The 24,003-nt window shown below is 41.0% G+C and overlaps 1 protein-coding gene across 2 annotated transcripts; it reads right to left on the bottom strand.

Annotated features, from left to right (window-relative positions):
- Nucleotides 1–7,620: 7,620 nt before the first annotated feature.
- LOC127245909 (uncharacterized) lies at nt 7,621–13,835 on the bottom strand. Of its 2 annotated transcripts, XR_007837537.1 has the most exons (8): nt 13,537–13,835; nt 13,354–13,458; nt 13,058–13,169; nt 12,017–12,132; nt 9,112–9,300; nt 8,405–8,547; nt 8,052–8,307; nt 7,621–7,956 (listed from the first exon to the last, which is right to left on the bottom strand). XR_007837537.1 is itself a non-coding variant. In XM_051267059.1 (7 exons), exons 1-7 carry the CDS (start codon nt 13,659–13,661, stop codon nt 8,123–8,125), a joined length of 975 nt encoding a protein of 324 aa, XP_051123016.1. In that variant the 5' UTR covers nt 13,662–13,835; the 3' UTR covers nt 7,621–8,122. The 2 variants fall into 2 exon arrangements, 1 of the variants encoding a protein (XP_051123016.1); XM_051267059.1 differs by having other exon boundaries at nt 7,621–8,307.
- Between the last annotated feature and the right edge of the window lie 10,168 nt (nt 13,836–24,003).

The following is a 24,003-nucleotide window of genomic DNA, read 5'->3' as shown; positions in this document are numbered from 1 at the left end:
TGTACACGAAGTTTTGACATTTTTACTTTTTCATTTTATATAAAAAGTAATTGTAGATGTGTAAAGGAATATTTGTAATTTATGCAAAAAAAAATAAATAAATAAATTACAAATAGTATTAATTTGATACTTTGAAGCGGAACGAACGATTAAAAAAAATACTTAGAATTATGACTAAAGACGTATAATTTAGAATTTTTATAACTAATCTTTTACTATAAAACAGGTATAATATAATTTTTATATATATTAATACAAATATAATATATATAATATTAAAGCTATAATAGTAATTTGAAAAAATAAAAAAATATATTTCTTTCTCCCTCTTTCAAATTCTTCTAATTTGAAGGAAATCAAAATAAGCTTAATTTTTTTTTTTTTCTCTCTATTTTATTTCTATCTCCTAAAGAGTTGAACAAACGACATACTTTTTTTCCCCTTATTTCCCTCAAACCAAACAAGCTTTTAAGAAACCGGCACCGGTTTAATTGGACGATATGGACAACGATGGTGTCAATTAGTGTTTATTGGTGAGCAATTTTTTATTTTAATTTATTTTTTGCATATAGTGGTTTCAGCCACCAGCATGTGTGGCCAAACGAGGCACTCTTCTTTCGGCCTCTTTGGAAATGGGAGGCGGCTAGTGGCCTGCCGACCTTAGTACCAGCGAAGCAGCATCTGTTCGATTGTTTTATTTTTTAAAAAATGAAATTTTAGGTACTTATAGAATTGTTGCATGTATGTGTTCTTTTAAATTTGGTTGGATATGCAATAAATTTATTTAACATAAAACAACAATTTTTTTTTTTAATTATTCGAACTTGTTTGGCACCTAATGACATGGAAATGGATTATGTTGTCATACTTACAAACATACGCTCCATTATAGCTTGTATGGCCAAATTTTGTGATTACTTAATACCAAGAAGTATTTCTTCCAATTAGTTGGAGGTTGGTTTACAGTGATTTCTACAGTAGATACGATTATTAAGATGTTTTGCGACAACATAAAATATATGTATTAATATTTGTAAAAAATACAAAATTTATTTCATTCGACGACGTAAAGTACTACCTAGACCCAAAGGGTTTTGTCATGATGAGAAACATAACAACTGTGGTAGCTCTTATTCATCAAATATACATGAATTTGACATTTCGATCAATTCTAAGATAGTGATTACACCAAAATGGTGATGGATGCTGGAGGCTATGAATTCAAGGCGCGTGTGGCAAAAGCTGAAGAATCAAACCCAGAGGATAAGAAATTTTATGAACTTCTCAGTGCAACTAATAAGGAACTTTGGGAAGATTGCACGAAGCCAATACTACTATCCACTGTTACAAAATGCTAAACATTAAGTCTGAATTTAAACGATATTATTCTAGAGAATAAATAATCCCTAAATAATTTTTACAAAACAAAAAAGCTAAGTGAGAGTTTAAAATTTCTAGTACAAAAGATCCAATGAACTTATAGTTTATCCTACTTTTTGTACGTTAAGTGTTGACTATAATTTTGTATAATTCCTACTGATTTTTGGTCAAATTTGATTTTGTGTTAGGAATTGAAGAAATTGAAGATATTTGCAAAAAAAATTCAGATTCTTGCGTTGATTTAAGCATGTCCATGTCTAGAGAGAGTTTTGATAAGTCAAGACATGAAGAATAAAACTGAAATTTCGCATCAAGAGAAAAATAATAATAATAATAATCAAACCCTATTCTAAGAGGGGCAAGAACATCAACTGTTCTTCGTCTTCTTTTAAGTAGAATTTATTTGTTTTTTATTTCTAGTAATGTTTAGTAGCTAATTTCTTATTTTAGTCTAAGAGTGGATTGAATTCTTAGATTAGGAATTTGTGAGATAGTTTTGATTCTAATCGAATCTTTGAATTAATTGGTATTTGTGCGATTTCTGTGTACCGTGTTTACAATCATTATATTCGATTTATTATTGTGGCCAAACTTTAAGTCAGTTTATTGATTGTATGCTAATTGAATAACATGAATTTGCAATTGTGTATTTATTGGATAAAGTAGTAATTAAGTCAACGCGCTTAGCCTATGAATTGCATGATTAAATAAGAAATCTTTCGTAATTGTTTAATTATCTGAATTGGGTTTTTCTAGAGTTAAATTCAATTGGAGAATTTTTACTAAGGTCGTACCTAGTTTAATTCTTTCAATTAGGGAGTTGTCAATTGGTCGTACCTAATTTAATTTTTTCAATTAGAGAGTGGTCAATTGGTCGTACGTAGTTTAATTCTGTCAATTAGAGAGTGCTCAATTGGTCGTACCGTTGCCACTGACAAAGTTATGAAAAATTGGGTGTCCGATCGTATCGAACACCTATAACCAATTTATCAATTGTTTGATTAGATTATTTAATTCGATGATCAAATCCATTATTTAATTTTTCATCTAACCCTTGGACTAAAGTTTTCTACTTCTTGATAAATTCGTTTTTATTTTCTTTTTTAATTGATTGACTTTAATTGGTTTAGTTGAATTTTCTTATGATAGCTATTTTAATTCTTGATTAAATTCTCTCCTCCATTTTAAATAAATAATCAACTAAAGAACACAATCGTAGTCTCTATGGATCGACCATGTTTTAGTTATTCTACAATTGATTAAGAAATAAGCAATTATTTGACTGACAAGTCTACGTCTGTCAAGATCGATTATTGTTAGTTGGGATGTATGTTGTATTGGAAGGGGGATATAGATTAGATTGATGCAAATCTTGGGTGAAACCACGTTACAAAGAAAAAACAAAAGAATGTGTATTGATATGGTAAGTGTTTTACTTGCCGATCATATCAACGCTAAAGCGCATATATGTGTCTTCTCAAACTGCTTCCCATGTGCGGTGGCATACAGATCATCTCCATACAAGTAACGATGCTTTGCGTCATCTCAGTGATTCAAAGGTTTGAAAACATCTAGATGTGCTATACTCGGCCTTCAAATGAAGGCTAGGAATACGGGATTGGATATTTTTACCAATAGATTTTATCCTTCTGGAGAGATAGAAAGGCAACACTCTTATTGTCCATTGTTGTCACACCATACAACCTCCCCCAAATGTGTGCTTATAAGATAAATACATGTTTATTGCTATCGTAGTACCAAATAGTGTAAATTCGAAAAACAAAATCAAAAACAAAATAGATTGATATTTATTTGCAATCGCTAATTGAGGAGTTGAATATGCTATGGAGTACTGAAATGGAAACATACGATACATCTTGAAAGAAAAACTTTATCATGAAAACAACATTATTATGGACTATAGGTCCTGAACAATTATTTATTTTCTCACATATTCTTTTAGTTGAATATAAGTGACATGGTGATACTTTTGTAATAGGTGATTTTCATGTTATTTGATTATGTCCGGGTAGGGTACTTATGAGATGATATTATTTTCCCGAAATATCATGATAAAATAGTTGTTTTCAGTCTCTCAAATGGATGCAAGCAGTCTTGGTTTTATACTCATTGTATATTTCTTTAGAATCACCTGTATCAGTACAAGAAAAAAAGTTTAAAAATTGAGTAACTGAATTGAATTCAACTCTACGTATAAAATAAATACAGAGCAACTTTTGGAGATAGATGATTGCGGGCTTAAAAGCAATTGAATTAAACACCACTAATGTAAACAAGAGCATTGCCAATGTGTGTGGAAGGAGAAAGAGAAACTCTTTTTGTGACTTACTTTATTGGAAGGATTTATTAATACAACCCAATATGAGTATTATGCACATTGAGAAAAAAATATGTTTGAAAATATATTCAACATGGTAATGAATTCGTAAGATAAGATAAAAGATAATACTATGGCATGGGCGGACATGACATTTTTTTTTTTAATAGAAAAGAACTCGAATATTACATGGTCTAACAATGCTACCCTATTACTACAAATACATTGAATAGAACTTGTAGAAATGAATTCCTTACATGGGTTGAACAATTGAAGATGCCCTATGGATTTATATCCAATCTCGGCCAATGTGTTGACATGGCGAAGTATCGTTTATTTAGGATGAAGAGTCAAGATTATCATGTTTTCATAAAAAAACATATTCCAATTGACTTCCATGAGATTTTAACTAAGAAGATTTGAGAGCCATTTACTAACTTGGAGCAAGTTCAATTTCGTCGAATATACCATTTTTTGAAGTAAAAACATCATTCCCTAATTGTATTCAAAAGTAATTTCTATTGTGTTGATTATTTTATTTTTAAATTTTTAAAATGTATCTACCATTTATTGTGATTTTCTCATAATTTTTTTTTATTTATTCTAAGATGATAATTAAAATTAAAGCCCTAAGTTGAACGGACTATCATAAATACATTTTTCATAAATGAGGCAATTTTTTTTTTTGTTTGCACAACTTTGAGAAATATGCACATACGTGTTCGAGCAATGTTTGCAAATAAAATGACGATGGCCCGACCATTGCCGCATATAGTAATAAAATATATGTTTAGCCATCTAGCTCTATTACAAGGCAAACCCAAGAAAGATTTCGATCTCCTAGATAAAGAAGTACAATCCACATGTACTTCATTCTCAATATCTTCAAATTGATTTTTTAGCTTACATTTTTCTTATGCATTGAATGTGATAGTAAAACTATTGCCTTTATGCGCACAATTTTTCATGCAACTATTTTAATGTATCTATCTATATTATACATACAAACAACGATGGACTCATGGGGTGGAGAAGGTCGGTCACTATTTTTTTTCCTATCCTAGCAAATGGGGATGCGACACATAGCCATGTTCTAATTTTCTTTTAATAAAATAAAGATTTTTCCCCAACTTATACCATTTCTCCCCCAACTTTGTTGGATCAAATTTATAATTTTCATCTAACTTTGCAATTTCAGTGTTCCTTTCTCTAATTACTCTCATTTGCATTCCCTCTCATCCGAAGCACACGATTCCAACTAAGAAGATGACATCATCATTGTACTCTTCTCCAAACGGACAAAAAAATGTTAATATTGTATTCTTTTCGTTTTAATTCAAAGTATTTCTTTTGTCATTTTCGCCTGTTTCATTTCAAAGTATCATTTTCACATTTTAGAAAAAGTAATCATACACTAATATCAACATACCTTTAACTTTTACTTAAATTACAAAAATACCATTACACATACAATTACTTTATATAAAAAGTCAAAAGATAAAAATGTCAAAATTTCTTACACCATTTCACTAACCAATAAAATACTATTATTTCTTAATCTACTACAAAATCTCAAAGGACCCATTTCAAAAGGGAGGGAGGGAGTATCTATTTTTTGGGGTTAAAAAATATATTCATAATTTTTAAGTATTGTCGATTTAGGGTTTCTATAAATTTGCAAGTATTGTTTTTTTTTTTTTTTCTCAAGACTTATGGTTTAGGATTAATTTTGGAGATTTATATATATTGCAGACTAAGAATAATCTTTTTTTTCTTCTCTGGAATGTCCTAAGACTTAGGCTAGAGCCGGTCCGCTTATCGGCTCGGGGCACGGGTGTTGCAGATTTGAAACAATTTTATTGTGCTAAAATTGTAGGTCATCTTCTCTGGATTTCGTTAATTGGTAGATACTCTATAGTTTTCTAGGTTCGGAATGTTTTGAGATTTCTTCATAATTGTTAATTTAGGATTTATTTTTGAAATTTATGTATTAAATAAAAATTAGTAAGAACTTAGTTAATTCTCTTAAAATCTCTAACTCTTAATTATTCTTTGTCAATCGCTACCTATAAATTCTTCCATTTAAACTCCATATTATTCCAGATAGCTCCCTATTTATAAATTTATTATATAAACATCATATTTTACCCTTTAAATAATATTTTATTTACTTTTTTGTTCTCACTCTCATACAATCTAAAAAAAATCAATTTATCTATTTTCACATGCCGATTATTTTAGTTACAAAAATAAAAAATTTGTCAAATGAAGATTTATATTTTTAAAATTTATTTTCAGTATTTTTCTATACTGTAATCAATACTTTAAATAATATTTGAAATATTTTTTATTACTTTACTGACATTTTATTCATTTGAGATACTATATCATTATAAATATATTGCATTGTTGTTTAAGGATTACGAATAAATATTTTTAACTATTTGTCATGGTATGAATATTTGTATATTAAATCAATTAACTTATTAATATTATCAATAGTATATCATACATTAGTATATAATTATTTTTTAAATATATTAGTCTTTACAACATTAATTTTTTATACTCCGTTATTTTTTTGTGCATCTACACGAGAATATATATATATATTTTCAAATAAATTACTGTACAATTAAGTTTTACTTGATGTATTATTAACAAATTCTCTTTTTAAAACTATTACAAATTTACATCATTAATGTTTTTTTTTTCTGTCAATATTTATTTCATATAGTTATTTATTTATTATATGTATAATAAAAAATTAAATTTATAAGGTAAAAATTAAAGATTTATACATGAAGATAAAATGAAAAATACAATAGATATGAGAAAAATTAAATAAGGGCATTTTAAAGTTTTTTTTTTTTTTTATTTATGACGAGAGTTTTTAGATAGATAGGGAGTGAAAATGAACAAATTCATAGTAAAGAAGAACAAATTAATGCATAAAGAGTAAATAAAAATTTGAAAATAGATATAGAGAATTTAGTGGAAATTACCCCTTAAAAAATCATCCCTGCACATAAAATTAGGGACGGTACAAATCATCATGTATATATACACGAATGTGTAGGGTAGAGGCTGGGATCTCATCTCATGGGTAGGTTGGGGCGACCAAGGAGTTGATCGTTGGTGTTCATTGTCCCGTGCGTGTGTGTGTGTGTGGCTGGCGTATGTATATACGTAGATTAGGTTGGTAGACTTGCTGCATGCATGAATGCGTTCTTGGTGCACTGTCCTGTCCCGTGGCATGTTAACTAACTAATTAACAACGCCCACCCCCTTTCTTGCATGAGACGAGACACTCGACTAAAATCGGATCTTAAAAAAGAAACTAGGAAATAGGTAAACAACATTCTTTGTTATTCCGCATGCCGCGGACGGCTTTCTTTCTTTCGCTCTGCTATTGCTCTCCTCTCTCAGAGTGGTGCATGTGCAGTGCAGGGGCTGTCAGCTTTTCCATGATTTTTGAGATAATCGTCTGCAATTCTGTACAAGATATCCTCAATGTTCAACTATATCAAGAAGCTCCCAAATGAATGAATTAATGTATATGATGTATAATCAGCCATGCCCACGAATACAGGTTTTTACTTCTTCCCAACAAATTACAACAACACGATGCATGCACCACTCTTGACGATTTGGGGGCAAGTGCAAGTAGTGTACACATCCAATGCACACTTCACCTGACCGTATGTGCTTGGAAAGCCCTCTAGTCGGGTGTTGAGAAACTTTCCATCTACAAATTGCTAGCTTTTGCAATTATGATCCTTTCTTTTTTCAGTTGAATGACTCCATTTTCTGCCATTCTGGACTCTCCATTGTAAATAAAAATCCATCATAAAAAAAATGCATGTAGCTGGATAGCAGCTAATAGTATGAGAAATATATGGTAACATCGCAAATACCAGAATATATAATATAAATAAATTAACCAGACTTCACCGCAGTTCTGACGGCAAACATCAACAATGCTATTACTCCTCTCTACGTAGTAGCATTAATCCCCATTACCAAGTTAAAACATTTCACAACTGCATCATTGATTCCAGCTACTTTGCCCAATGTCCAACACCAGGAACATAGAGAGGGGTGGGAACGGTAAAACTCACAACTCTTATGCATCATGAATTAGCAGGAATCATCCCCCTTATGGCCACAAGGAAGAATTCAGTGGCTATGCACTGGTATCAGAACCGTATTGTGACACTACCCTCTCATCGATATTTCTTAGAAGACAAACACATACACCAAATGACAAAATGCAATTAATAGCAGCACAGACATAATATTTATGGAAATAAAATAACCTTAGGTTACAAACCAGTAGAGAGTATGGTGATATGCCCGCACACCGTATGGTGCCTTGTGCACATGCAAAGCAGCTCTTCACAGTCAGGCACTTAATGACATGGATACGACTGAAGACAATTTATACTTGTGGTGCTTTATAGAATTTTGTGGTTGAAAAACCACCTCAGTACTTGATCGAACAGTCACTTCCTGCCACTCAGAAGGCCCCAAAGATTCTTCAGCACGGTAATCACGAGGAGCATACAAAACTTGGACGGTTGAATTAGCTACAAATCAGCCAAATAGAGGTACTTAACATATATTCAATCTAATGCAAATTTCTCTACATTAAAAACTATTTATTAGAAGATGCTACGGAATTACCAAAACCGAACATGCTTATCTTCCGAACACTCAGGTGACTAACTTTTGATCTTTTGATCTTTCTTAGTTTCTGAAGATCATCAGGTTTCCCTTTAAATTCGATGAACTCTCCTAATACGTACTTGCTGCCTCTGAGCTCTAACCTGCCTCATATGCAACAAAGAATCAGTTCTGAAATGATATCACCAAACATGACAGGCTATGCCCAAACATGCTCATCGCAAAACAGAATTATTTGAGCTATTATCAGTTAAAATTACCCATGTATCTTCTCAAGTCATTCAAGTAATACTCAGACAAGCATAAATATATATATACACACACATAAACAACTAAATGAACAATACACACCAAAAAATTGTCCATAAATAAATTTTAAATTCCATTAGGCATAACAATTCCACATAACCCTAAAAATGTAAACAAAGGGCATTTGTCATTATTAATCAATCTGGCAGATTATGATGGAAACTAAGGAATGTATAACAGGTGAAATCAGCCATGAACATCAGAAATGGTTAAATTGATAATATATCACCTGAAAATCATAACGCCGTTGTAAATGGGCTGTAGGACAAAGGTACAATATTTAATTTAACACAACCCTAATGCTGATATTAAGATGTTTGCTTTCCAACCAACTTAAAACAAAAAGTGAGAACTATCTGTCATAGTTGTATAATCATGACGATGAAGTAGCAACAAACCGATCAGAAATTGGAGCAGTGCCAAGGACAGAGTTGAGTTTTTCACGAAACGACTCCTGCATTTTATCTTTTCTTCCATGAAGTATACCTTTGATCCATCCAGAAGACAATTTGCTATGCTCAGGTTTTAATCTTGTCCACTGATCATAAGTGATCACCTCAGGTGGAAAAGAGTCTGAATGTATTGGACTGCACAAAGCATAAGAGAAGTTGAAACCATACAATGAATTTTTAACTGATAAACAGATATAGTGCTATGGAAAGTAGTATTATTAGGGCTAAGCCTATAAGGTTTAAGCCTGTTCCTTTTTTATTAGCCCAAGTATTGACTATAAATAGGTACTAGGGTTATAATTCCATTATTAACCAGGATTTTAGTTTTGGATTAAAGGTTATTGGCTTGCAATAGGGAAAATTATCTCTTTAGTATGACAGGAAGAAAATACCTCTATTTCTTTGATTGTTCAATGTTTTTCAATTAAGACTATTAGACTATTATGTTCATGACATATAGCCTTTGACGTGGTTAAATAGAAAGTGAAAATCATTTCGACTTGAATTCTTCCAAAAGTCACAACATGTGATATACAACCGTGACAGTGCTGGCAGTTTCTATCTGATAGCATCTAAAAAGAGAATTATATAAGCAATCCCTGCTAGGAAGACAAATCCTTCTAAAATAGTGACACCACACCATGTTGGATATTCATATCTAAATTCTTGTATGCCTTCTTGAATTAACTTCTCCACAGTGGATACTCTACCAGAAATTCATACTGATACCAGCTAACATTTTCTCGTCAACCAACAGTTCCAATGTGTTATCGACCGGAGCAGAGTAAAGAACAATATCGAATCAGGCCCCCCCTTGCCTTGAAAGAATTCACATGCGGCCGCCAGCCTTCCCAAAATAAGGGGAGATTTGCTGCTTACTGCTCAAGGAAACATCTGAACTATACTAAGTTCGCCTATCTTTCTGATCTCCTGTCCTTCTATTCATCAGATTTTTTGCTTTGACAACCAATTCAAGGTTCAGTTCTTTCAGCTTCTGTATTTACTCAAATGTAATTATCTACTAGATTAAATCTCCCATTAATTCCTAGATTAACTCATGTAATTATATCCTATTTTAGCTCCCTATGTTAGCTCCTTCACTATCTCCTCAATTAGCTCACGTTGTAATTATCTGCCTAGCTTGTCCTTTATATGTACCTTGTGCATCAATGAGAATCACCATCGTGGCATTTTTCCAAATCATTTCTCCTTTCATGGTATCACCCTAAAATCGGCTCTAACCTTTCTTCCTCTTCTCTACACCCATGGGAGACATCCACAGAAATGCAGCTGGAGCTAATGCTGCTCCTGATGTGGTTGCTAGTGCCCTGGTTATCTGTATCCTGCTTCAGCACTATCCATGATCAATGTGCACTTGGTACAGCAGGTTCCAGGCCTTCATACTCTCCATTGGCTTCCACAACTCCAAGTGTAACACAATCCCTCTTCATCTACAACAAAGGCTCTGAGACCATCTACTTGTTATTTGTTGATAATGTTATCTTCACTGCCTCTAAATCTGCTCTTCCGTACTGAGTCATTGCAGCTCTTCAACAGGAGTTTCTGAAGTCTAATTTCGGTGCCCTACACTACTTCCATGGAATCACTGCTCATCGCCCACCTCAGGGCATTTTTCTCTCACAAGAGGACATATGCCATTGAAATACTTGAACATTCCAAAATGACCCAGTGCAAACCTTTTTAACACCCATTTACGTCCGCTCAAAGCTGTCATTCAAAGCTGGTGATCCTAGGAACATCTCTCTCTAACCCGGCCCGACATCACTCATGTGATACAAATACAACAAGTGTGTTTACATATGCATGAGCCTAGGAACATCGCTCTCTTGGAAAGAGAACTTTGAGGGATGTAAAAGGCATACGGCGTGGTCTTCAGCTATCTCGTAGCTTTGTGCATGCCCTCATAGTACTTCAGGCGACAATCACATCTCATGGTCCTCCAAATAGCAACACACAGTATCTCACTAGTGTTGAGGCTGAATACTGTGGAGTGGCCAATGTTGTTGCAGGAGGTCAGTTTCTAGCCGAACTCCACCAACCTCTCAACAAGGCTACAGTTGTCTATTGTGACAACATGAGCGCAGTCTACCTCTCCACTAATCCGGTGCAAGATCAACATGCCAAACATGTTGAGATTGATCTACAATTTGTCCGCAAATGCATAGCCCTTGGAGACATCCATGGGTTTCATGCTTCAATCTCCATTCAATACGTGGAAATCTTCACCAAGGGGCTTCCGGCTGCCATCTTCAATGATTTTGATCTAGGCTCAATTTCCACTCCTCTCCCATTTGACACTGCAGGGGTCTGTTAGAATTCATCCATGTTTATTTAGGCGTAATTATCTCCTAGATTAGCACCCTTTTTAATTACTAGATTAGCTCCACAATTAATTCCTACATTAGCTCCTTTATTATCTCCTCGATTAGCTCATGTTGTAATAAGTGCCTAGCTTGTACTTTGTATATACCTTGTGCATTATGAGAAGTACTATCATGGCATGCCTTTTAGTGTGACTTGCATTGTCGAGTCTCGTTTGCAGACTATTAGGTTCAACTAGAGGTTTACCAAAACGCGACTGCGGGTTACCACGTTATTAAGAAAAAGAAATAAAATAAACTTTAAAAAATCCAAAGATCATATAATTTTTAGGTGACCTGAACATGTTTGGGAAAGGTGTAAAGTTTACAGTCCAGTGACATACATGGAACATAATAAAAATTATTTGAACCCTGCTTATGAAGTATAAAGATGATTACACAGAACATATGAATCCAAACTCCCCGAGTCACTGCAGCATTAGTTTTGGAGAAAGGGGAAACAAACTAACCTGAAAAATGGGTTTGGGCATACCACTTTAAAAGACAAATATCCTTCTGGAATAGCAACTCCCCTTTGCTCAAGATATTCTTCAAGAATGGAAACTAAATGTTTGGTTTCAGCAACCTGAATTGGAAAGATTTACAATGTTGGTAAAAGGCCAAATGAATTACCAGAGAAAGATAAAGTGGAAAGGGTGTTTACAGAATGCATAAGAAAGATTATTTTGAGCTACATATTTCAGGAGGTGATTGCTGTCGAGAAGGATAAACTATATGGTATTTTCTAATAATAAGAAGAAATGAAAGCTCATAAAGATGGCTCATCTCCAGGGTTTATCAGCTGTCAAGAAGCAAAGCAATTATATTCCAAGGTCTCATACAAGCCCAACAACAGGTGATAACTGTGAATTCAGCCTAATGGGACTGATTGGAATCCAAGCAAAAGTAGAAAATAAAAATTATATGTAAATAACTTAGATCATTTTTTACCCTTGAAAATCATGCAAGCTATGCGAAACCTTAAAAGAAGATGAATAGTATATGCCTTAGATGTGTTGTCCTCATATGATGTGTCTGCATGACTGCATGCATTATTTATTCTGATCACATAACTAATCACAGTAGGTATCAGTTTATGATTTTTATTAAACAAACATTAACTTATTCCTCCATTACTAATCAAACTACTCTACAATGGTACATTCATGAAACACATATATAACTGGTCTCAGAGAACGAGGAGGAACAATCTTATTTATATATTTGTTTTTGGTGAGTAAATGTAAATGAATACAAGAGTCAAAAGAGAAGTATTAAACTAGAACTACTAACTACGCCCAACGAAGTCTCAAAAGAACTAGCTCATAGTAATCAAAATCTTGCCAGACACATAATACACAGAGTCATAGACAAAGTTTATAGCGACTGAGTAATCATAACAGTAGTTTTTGTCCTAAGAAATAATCATTCCAGCCTTCACAACCTAGAGTGCGCAAAAAAAAAAAAAAAAAAAAAAAGGAACTCTCAACAAGAAACGAGAATCAACTTACAGGATTTTGAATACATTCAGTTTTATGGTGCTTTCCAGTGCAAATCCAATTGCCATCCTCATCAAGTGACACAACACCAGAAACATTCTTAACAGAGATCACCACTACCTCCCTGCAGTAAGACAATATATAACCACCATTTACAACCAAGAACATTTCATTTCTTTCAACGATTTCATAGAGAATAAAAAGTAGATTTCCTTCTTCGCTTCTCAGTAAAAAACACGTATCCATATACATCAGTAAAACAATATATTGACACGAATTGAGGGGAAAAAAAAGGAGAAAGTAAGTACTCGTTAGTGACGAGAACAAGATCAACATTCCGGCGAGAAGCAGAATCAAGATCTGGAATCTGGATGCCAACATATACTCTGCCTCCGCGATAGAGCTTCTCCAGCCTGTGCTCGACAAAACAAAATCCATACAGTAAATTAGTAAAAACGAAAGAAAAGAATCAGGGAGTTGAAATAATTAACCTTTTGGCGACGGTAAAGAGGGCACTAAAATGGGAATCGTCCGAATCGCGGAGGGTGTCGTCATCGTAGAAAAAGAGCTTCACCATAAGGCAGAGAAACAAACCGCAAACCAGCGCTACCCACATCTTGATCTTATTCTCGGGAGCCGCCTCGTTTCAGTATTCCCCAACGCTTTCTTTGGCTGGTGGAGTTCTTAGATTTGATGTTCTTCAGTCTAGAGTGATGACGAGAAGAAAGCACTTCTTCTTGGACTGTATAGATTGATCCGGCCACAGAGTAGCTTACTTTGGGTCAAGCGGTTGCTATATAGTTTTTATCAAACAAAATCTTAAACTTTTTTTTTAGTTACCGGAAATCCTAACTCCAACTTCACTATTGTTCTACAGCTTTATTATTTTTCGATCAATATTGCCATTAAACTATCCGTTGATCCAGTCATTTTTTGGCCACCGAACTACCACCATCGTTTCCATCAACTCAAAAACCCTGAATTTCGTTACTCGCACCGCCGTATTGTTGCAGAAGACGCTGGAAATGCCCCAATCAAAATATGTCAAAAATTGCATCGCCGGAAAACTGCCCCTCTAGTGGTTTCTCTTTCGGTTGAGGAGACACTTCTCCCGACAAATATCCCTTCGTCAATCAAAAGTCTCCTTCGTGGATGCATATAGTCTCCCGACTTTCCATTTCATGTAAAAAGCTTCACCTTCTTATTTTTCGTGACACTTAGTATTAATATTACTTAGACTTAATAGGTTTAGTATTGCTTGGTTGATGTTGATAACTTAGATATGTTGTCTTTGGCATTTGATACTTAGACTACCTTGGCTTGTTTGGTCTGTTTTGTTTGACTTAAATTGTATAGTGTGTATCAACAGAACTACGTATAGCTTGATCCCGTTTAGGTACGTAGGCAGCCCACTTTGGGTGCAGCCATTGCTATATTCTTTTTACCAAAAAAACCCTAAACCCTAAACCATCTACCGATTTTTCAGCCACCGGAAACCCTAACCCTGACTTCACCACTGTTCTTCCACCGCTTCAACATTTTTCGATCAACACTGTCATTAATCTATATATTGATCCAGCCATTTTCCGGCCACCTTACTACCTCCATCGTTTACATCAGCCCAAAAAACCCCAACTTGCTTACTCGCGCCGTAGAAGGAGCTCGAAATATCCTCGATCAAAATCCGTCAAAAACTGCATCGTCGAAAAACTACACCTTGGCGGTTTCTCTTTCGATTAAAACGACACTTCTTCTGACAGATATCCCTTCGTTGATCAAAAGTCTTCTTCGACATGATGCTGATCGTATCCCGACATTCCATTTCAGGTAGAAGGCTTCACCCCCTTACTTTTTTTTTGTGATACTCAGTGTTGATATTACTGAGACTTGATAGGCTTAGTACTGCTTGGTTGGTGCTGATGCCTTAGGTATATTGCCTTTGGCCTTTGATACTTAGACTACATTGGCTTGTCTGGTCTGTTTTGTTTGACTTGGACTGTATAGCATGTCTCAGCAGAACTACGTATGGCTTGATCCCATTTGGGTACGTAGGCAGCCCACTTTGGGTGCAGCCTTGCTATAAAGTTTTTATCCAAAAACCCTAAACCTAAACTATCCACCGATTTTGCAGCCACCGAAAACCCTAACCCCAACTTCACCATTGTTTTTCTGCCGCTTCATCATTTTCCGATCAAAACCGCCATTAAGCTATCCGTTGATCCAGCCTTTTTCCAGCCACCGCACTACCACCATCGTTTTCATTAGCCTTAAAAACCCCCAACTAGGTTACTCGCACCGCCGTATCGCCGCAGAAAGCGCTGGAAATACCTCCGATCAAAATACATCAAAAATTGTATCGCCGGAAAACTGCCCCTCTGGCGGTTTCTCTTTGGATTGAGCAGAAAGTTATCCCGAAAGATATCCCTTCGTCGATCAAAAGTCTCATTCGAGCGGATGCAGATGGTCTCCCAACTTTCCATTTTAGGTAGCAAGCTACACCCTCTTGTTTTTTGTGACACTTAGCGTTGATATTACTTAGACTTGATAGGATAAGTATTGCTAGGTTCGTGTTTATACCTTAGGCATGTTGCCTTTGGCCTTTGATACTTAGACTACCTTGGCTTGTCTGGTCTATTTTGTTTAAGTTTGACTGTATTGCCTGTATCAGCAGAACTACGTATGGCTTGATCCCGTTTGGGTACGTAGGCAGCCCACTTTGGGTGCAGCCATTACTATATAGTTTTTACCAAAAAAAACCCTAAACCCTAAACCATCTGCCGATTTTTCAGCCACCAGAAACCCTAACCCTCACTTCACCACTGTTGTTCCACCGGTTAAACATTTTCTGATCAACACAACCATTAATCAATCCGTTGATCCAACCATTTTTCGGCCACCGCACTAGCAAAATCATTTTAACCACCCGAAAAAACCCCCAACTTGCTTACATTCACCACGGTATCGCCGCAGAAGGAGCTCGAAATATCCCCGATCAAAATCCGTCAAAAACTACATCGTCGAAAAACTGCACCTTGGCGGTTTCTCTTTCGATTAAAACGACACTTCTTCTGACAGATATCCCTTCATTGATCAAAAGTCTTCTTCGACAGGATGCAGATGGTTTCTCGACATTCCATTTCAGGTAGAAGGCTTCACCCCCTTACTTTTTTTTTGTGATACTCAGTGTTGATATTACCGAGACTTGATAGGCTTAGTACTGCTTGGTTGGTGCTGATGCCTTAGATATATTGCCTTTGGCCTTTGATACTTAGACTACATTGGCTTGTCTGGTCTGTTTTGTTTGACTTGGACTGTATAACATGTATCAGCAGAACTACGTATGGCTTGATCCCATTTGGGTACGTAGGCAGCCCACTTTGGGTGCAGCCTTGCTATATAGTTTTTACCAAAAAACCCCTAAACCCTAAACTATATGCCGATTTTTCAGCCACCAGAAACCCTAACCCTCACTTCACCACTGTTGTTCCACCGGTTAAACATTTTCTGATCAACACCACCATTAATCAATCCGTTGATCCAACGAGATACTGCTGGCCGAGTCCGTCTCGATCCAGAGAGGGAGGAGGCCGCGTGCAACCGCCAGGTCCACTCCAGATCGAATCGCCTGCAGTTCGGCCAAAGTGTTCGTCGTATCCAAAAGGGGGACTTGGAATGCCACAAGTGGGGCGCCGGTGGCATCCCGAATGACGCCCGCGGCTCCAGCGGCGCCTGGATTCCCGAGCGATGCCCCATCGGTATTGAGTTTGAACCATCCTGGAGACGGAGCTTCCCAGCGTACCATGACCGGCGGCCGAAGAACCGGAGGTGGGAGGCGAAGGCCGAGACAAGAGGCTAGGTGCACCTCCCCAGGCCAGTGCTGACGCTGAAGGAGGCCAGCACGGCCTAAGACCTGCAAATGCGAGTGAATACGCCAAATAATCCTGTCAGATGAGATCTGGATACCTCGGTGTTTGGCGTCATTCCGTGCCGTCCAGAGAAACCAGAAGGCCAGAAGTGGGATATAAGTACGGATACTCCGCGCATGTGGGGAGGACAGACGCCAAGCAGAGACCATCAGGTGTGGCGCATGTGTCCGCGGAAGTTGAAGGCGAAAAAGGTTGGCGAGATGGCGCCACACGCGCTGGGCAACCGCCGACGAGAAGAATAAGTGCTCGATCGTCTCAGACTCCCGACAACACTGGCAGCAAGAGACAATAGGGAGGCCCATCTTTCGTAAGGCCTCATCGACGGGTATCCGACGGCGAAATAAACGCCATAGGAATACCGACATTGTAGGAGTAAGAAGCGGCGACCACAAGCTGCAAGAGAGCCAACTCCGTGCTCCAACTGTTCGGCTCATCTCCCAAGCTGAGGTTGTAGAGAAAGTACCTGAGGTCGAGGCCTTCCAAATCGGCTGATCCGCAATCGGGAGATCAGAAGGGATCGCCGAGACCTGCTGAACAAGGGTTTCAGGGAGATAAGCTCGGAGGCGCGTCAAGTCCCACGTCCCGTTAACCCACATTTCTTTCACTCGTATCGGCGGAGGGCGGTCCAGGCGGTCAGTGCATAGAGGACGATCGCCACACCAAGTATCATACCAAAAGAAGCAGTCCCCACGCCCCAAATTCCAAGTGATATGAGTCTGTGCCTCGTCTCGAACCTGGCAGAGGCGCTTCCAAACTGGGCTGTCGTAGCTTCTGCAGGGTGCAAGTCCTGGAAAGGAATTCCGAAAATATTTCTGTTGAAGCGCGCGAGCCCAGAGGGAGGAGCCATCTCTGAGTCGCCACCACAGTTTAAACGAGAAGGCCCGAACCGTATCGGCCAGGCGACGAATGCCAAGCCCACCCTCCTCCTGTGGCCGTGAAATATCTGCCCAGGAGATCCAATGGCGGCGGCGGTGCCCGTGATAAGAACCCCAGAAAAAACGAGCAAAAAGTTGCTCCACAGAGTGAAGTACCGCCTGGGGGGGCAAAGTACCTGCAGCAGATAGAGGGGGAGCGAGAACAAGGTGCTTCTGATTAACTGTAATCGACCCCCGTGAGATAGAACCGATCGATCCCAACGCTGCAGATAACGACGGAGTTTTCCAAGGAGTTCCTCATAAAGAATATTGCGCCGATTGCCCACATAGAGGGGCGCGCCAAGATATGTGAGAGGGAGTTCAGCCGCGCCAAAACCAGTCACCGATTGGAGCTGTCGTTGAACACTCTCCGGGCACTGGCGGCTGAAAACAAGCTGGCTTTTCAGACAATTCACCTTCTGGCCAGTAATCCGTGCGTAAGTCGTCAGAAAGTCGGTCAGAAGGCTGATGCGATTGCCACAGGTATTAGCGAATATGAGGACATCATCCGCATAAGCAAGGTGCGTCAGCCGGAACCGACCACGGCACCGATAGTACAGATCCGGAAAACGGCTGTAGAGGCGCTCCAAGCCTCGTGATAAGAGATCTGCAGCCAGGACAAAAAGGGTCGGGGACAAGGGGTCTCCCTGCCTAAGGCCTCGCGAGGAGGGGAAGAAGCCACCCAAGTCCCCATTCACAAGGATCGAGTACCAAGCATGCTCAACACAGTTCATAATCAAAGTGATGAAATGAGCCGGGAAACCGAACCTGGAAAGGGCGTGCCGCAAGAACCGCTAGGACACCCGATCATACGCCTTGTTAAGGTCCAATTTCAGCAATAAATTGTGCGAGTCCCCTCTCAGATTAAGATCATGGACCATCTCCGATGCTAACAGGATATTGTCCGCAATCGCGCGGCCTTTGACAAAGCCGCTCTGATGCGGTGATAGAAGCTGCGGCAGTAGAGGGCTAAGGCGCGTGGTGAGGAGCTTTGTGAAGATCTTACTGCTGACATTACAGAGGCTGATAGGCCGATAATCAGCCCATGCAAGTGGCCCCTCCTTCTTGGGGATAAGCACAAGAGTCGTCGCTGTATAAAACTTCAGAAGGGGGGCTCCCGAGAAGAAATCCAGTACAGCAGCAAACACATCCTCCCGGATGATCTCCCAACATTTTTGGTAGAAGGCAGCAGAGAAGCCATCGGGGCCAGCCACACTATCTTGATCAATCGAGAAGACCACAGCACGAATCTCCGCAAGTGTAGGCGGTTCGAGCAACCGAGTGCACTCGGCCGGCGGAACCTGGGGCGGTGGGTCTGCCAAGGCATCCATTTCCGATGTGTCGGCATCATCAGGCTGTCCCAACATCCCAGAGAAATAGGTAATGGCTGACTGGTTAATATCTGAGTGATCAGTGAGGGTACGAGCACCGTCAGCCATCGAGAAAATTGTCGCCCGCCGGCGTCGTTCCTTCACCATGGAATGGAACATACGGGAGTTCCGTTCACCCTCAACCGCCCACCGACAGGCTGCTTTTTGTTTCCAGAAAGCCTCCTCCAGCGCAATCGCATGCGTCAAAACCGCAGCGCTACGCTGACGGCGGAGGAGGTTGGCGTCAGAGGGATCCCGATCGAAATCCGCTTCACACTCCTCTGCGTCTCTTTCTGCTGCCGCCAATACCTGAAAAACGTTACCAAATACCTGTTTGTTCCACCACTTCAGAGCCTGCTTGAGTCGTCCAAGTTTCAATCGCAGGTTGAGGAGACCGGTGGTGCCCGTCGGGACAACCCAACTCTGGCGGACGTGGTCCTGAAAAGTGTGGTGTCTAGTCCACATGTTCTGAAACCGGAAAGCAGATGCAAGGCGGTGACGTTCATGCGAAAAAAAAAAAAAAAAAAACCCTAAACCCTAAACCCTAAACCCTAAACCCTAAACCCTAAACCCTAAAACCCTAAACCCTAAACCCTAAACCCTTAAACCCTAAACCCTAAACCCTAAACCCTAAACCCTAAACCCCAAACCCCAAACCCCAAACCCCAAACCCCAAACCCTAAACCACGCACTGAGATCGTCTACCACAGACGTTACTCCGATCATTTTCCGGCCGAATCTCCGCCACCATCGTGTTCCCAGCCCCAAAAAACCCCCAACCTTGATACTCATACTACCCCTCCGCCGTCCCCGTCGCCGGAAAGTGGCCCCGATCAAGGAGCATCTAAAACCACTGATCGGAAACTGACCAGTTCCGGCTGATCTCCACTGCAACCTCAACCACCATTGCCTTCCTCACGCCAGAAAACCCCCACATCCAACTTCCCGTCGTCGGAATCGTTCGCCTGCAAGTGACGTCATCCTCGGTGGAAAAGTCAACATCGGCATTACGTGTATTTCCGACGTCCGATCTCCGGTCTCTCATCAGATTTGTAATCTTCACCCTCGAAAACCCCTAGACGGACTTGGATATCGCCGAACATGGGTGTAAACTCGTCGGAGCTCCGGTAACCGCCTGTAACCGCCTAATAACCGTCGCCGGAGACCGATTCCGGCAAAACCTGATGTCCGATCGTGTATCTGATTCCACCATGGTGTCTGCTACCCCTGAGAACTCCCATACCAGCCTGTTTGCCGCCGGAGGCCGCCTTCTGACCGGAGCAGTGAGATCGCCGGAATGTGGTGGTGGCCGCCGTGATGATCCCCGTCAATTGGGACGTCCGATGGCCGCGATTCCTTCTCAGATGAATTCACAACACCAAAAAACCCCTGTTATGAATCCACTACAGTCGCATGCATACATTCCTCCGGTCGCCGGAAGAGGTGGCCCATTACCACGTCGGATCGCCGGAGACGTGCGGTTGGAGGGCGTTAACGGTTTTTCTGTTAGTGCAGGTGGTATTGTGGACCCCAGAAACCCCTCAGGTGTGGTCCCCATGTCTCGGGATGCTCCACGTTTTCCGGCCGACCACCGCGGTGACTCAGCGCCGCCGTCGCCTCCGTTCTCGGCGCTCCGGCTAGTATCCCGGCAATCTGAAGGCACTGGTGAATTCGCAGGGCCTGAAAACCTTAGGCTAGAGCTGTCCGACTCGCTATATGGCTGCTCGAGTGCCTCCGATGATAGCTCCGGTCCAACGGAACCCCCTCCACCGCCGGCTGCTCCTCCGGCACCGTCCGCCGTCCCCCCTCCGGCAGCAGCTGCTGCTGTGGCCCCGACGGGACTTCAGACCGGGGCCCCACCCCCTCATGCCGGGGCTTGGGGTGGGAGGTCATTTGCCGATGTTGTCTCGGGCGTTCCGTCGGGATTACGATCGAATGTCGATGGTCCATATTCCTTCATGGAAGGGCCTCGACCAGCGACTGTCGGGGAGTGGTCTAGCTCCGATGATGGGGTTGCATGTCTCCGGTTTACTACGGCGGAGACATCGAGGTACGTGATGGCTAACCCCTCTTGGAAGCATATTTTAGTCGGGAGGTTCCCGATAGGTTACTCGTCATGGCATGATTTACTTGCTGCATTTACTAGCTTTAGATTGATGGGGCGGTATGAGCTATATCGTTTATGCCATAGACATATTATCATTAGACTGTCTGATAGTCGAGATTACACTATGTTGTTGATCCGTGGCCTTTGGAGGGTGCGGGGGGCACCGATGCGCGTCCTAAAGTGGACGCCTGATTTTAGGGCCACAGAGGATCCCTCGATTGTCCCGGTGTGGGTGTCATTCCCACAGTTGCCATTGCATATGTATCACCGGGATATGTTGTTTGCGATTGCCTCGAGGTTAGGGACGCCTTTGACAGTTGATGCCCCGACAGCTCGGAGAGACAGATGTTCTCATGCACGAGTCTGCATTGAGATTGATGTGTCACAGCCGTTGGTTGACAGATTCTTGATAGATTTGGGGGGTTTAGGGTTTTTTTTTTTTTTTTTTTTTTTTTTTTTTTAAACTATATAGCAGTGGCTGAACCCAAAGTGGGCTGCCTACGTACCCGAACGGGATCAAGCCATACGTAGTTCTTAGTAGAGCTACATAGTCCAAGAAAACAAACATGCATGACAGGCCTAGGTAATCAAAGTATCAACACCAATCAACACTAAGCCAATCAAGCTAAGAGTAAGTAACGTCATACCAATACGAGGCCTACACCCGGAAACGGAAGCCCGGAAGTCCGTCAGCATCCGCTCGAAGGAGGCCTCTAGTCGCCCGAGGGAGATCCATCGGAAGAAGTATCCGCTCCGTCGGAAGGGAGACCGCCGTCGTCGCTAAAATATCCGCAACACGGTTCCCCTCCCGATAAATGTGCGAGATCCTCCAAGTCGTATCCCGTAAGCGCATGCGAAGAGTAAGAAGACACCTCTGAAGCGACCAATGACTCATCGAGGAGGAGATCAGAGAAATACATGCCGTCGAGTCTGTCTCGATCCACAACGGCGCCAATCCTCGATCAATCGCAATCCCAACTCCCCTCTGAATCGCTGTCAGCTCTGCCAGAGTGTTCGTCGCGTGTGAAATCGGAACCTGATATGCGACGATCACTGCTCCAGTCGAATCCCGGATAAGACCGGCCGCTCCTGCCGCCCCGGGATTGCCAAGCGAAGCACCATCGGTGTTAAGCTTGAACCATCCCGGGGACGGTGCCTCCCAACGCACCATAATCGGAGGTCGAGGGACCGGAGGGGGATATCGAAATCCAAGCCGATCAGCAATATGGAGATCGCCCTCCCAATGTCGACGCAGAAGGACCCTAGCCCGCCATAGGGTCTGTAAATGCGCATGAATCCGCCAAATGATCCTCTCGGAAGACACTCGAAGCCCCCTGTGCTTCGCGTCATTCCGAGCTGTCCAAATGAACCAGAATACCAATAATGGAACATACGCCCTAATACTCTGAGAACGCGTCGAAGAGAGTCTCCATGATGACACCAACAAATGCGGGGTGTGTGTCTCCGGCAACGATATCCCAAATAATGCTGCAAAGTGCCCCCAGACTCTCATGGCAACTCCCGAATCAATAAAGACATGTGAGATAGTCTCTATCTCCGCATGACAACAGTGGCAGCGCGATACAATCGGAATCCCATAGTGCTGAAGGATCTCATCCATCGGTATACGCCGCCGAAACAGTCTTCACAAAAAGACCGACATCGTCGGGGTCAGGATCCGCGACCATAGTAAACCCGAAAGCCAACTCTGTACCCCTGTGTCTCGACAAAGCTCCCAAGCTGAGGAGGTAGTAAATGTACCGGATGCCGAAGCCATCCAACTCATCCGATCCTCTGTCAACCTGTCGAAGGGGATCTCAATAACACGCTGTACTAAAGCCTCCGGAAGATAAGCACGTAGTCGCCCAATATCCCACGACCCCTCTGTCCACATATCTCGGACCAGTATCGACGGAGGCGGCCGGCTGTCTCCCCGGAAGGTCGAAAGGGGCTGCTCCCCGAACCATCTGTCCTCCCAAAAGAAACACTCCCCTCGACCTAGCGTCCAGAATATCTGCAACTGGACCTCCTCCCTAACACGGCACAAGCGCTTCCACACCGGGCTGTCGTATATCCGACAAGGGGCTCTCCCCGGGAAGGAATTGCGAAAGTACTTGTGCCGCATCGCCTGCGCCCACAATGAAGAACCCTCCCGAAGCTTCCACCAAAGCTTCATAGAGAAGGCATGAACCAGATCTGATAATCTCCTAACTCCCAATCCACCCTCATCCTGCGGCCGTGCCGCATCTGCCCACGAAATCCAATGACGCTGGCGATGACCATTATACGAGCCCCAAAAGAAACGTGCGCAGATCTGCTCAACCTCATGAAGGATCGACTGCGGAGGATGCAGGACCTGAAGTAAGTATAGTGGTAGGGATAAGAGTGTGCTCCGGATAAGCTGTAATCGACCTCCATGTGATAGTACAGCCCGGTCCCAGCTGCTCAAATACCTCCGAAGCTTCCCCAGAAGCTCCTCATACAAGATGCTCCTCTGATTCCCCACATAGAGGGGCGCACCAAGGTAAGTAAGGGGTAGGTCAGCCACTCTGAAGCCCGTGACTGACTGAAGCTGCTCCCGGACCTCCCCCGGGCATCGTCGACTAAAAACAATCGAGCTCTTCTGACAGTTGACCTTTTG

The sequence above is a fragment of the Andrographis paniculata genome, unplaced genomic scaffold (genome assembly GCF_009805555.1).
Source record: "Andrographis paniculata isolate CXL003 unplaced genomic scaffold, ASM980555v1 Contig25END, whole genome shotgun sequence".
NCBI classification, from domain to species: Eukaryota; Viridiplantae; Streptophyta; class Magnoliopsida; order Lamiales; family Acanthaceae; genus Andrographis; species Andrographis paniculata.
This window is presented reverse-complemented; position numbering and strand designations above follow the sequence as displayed.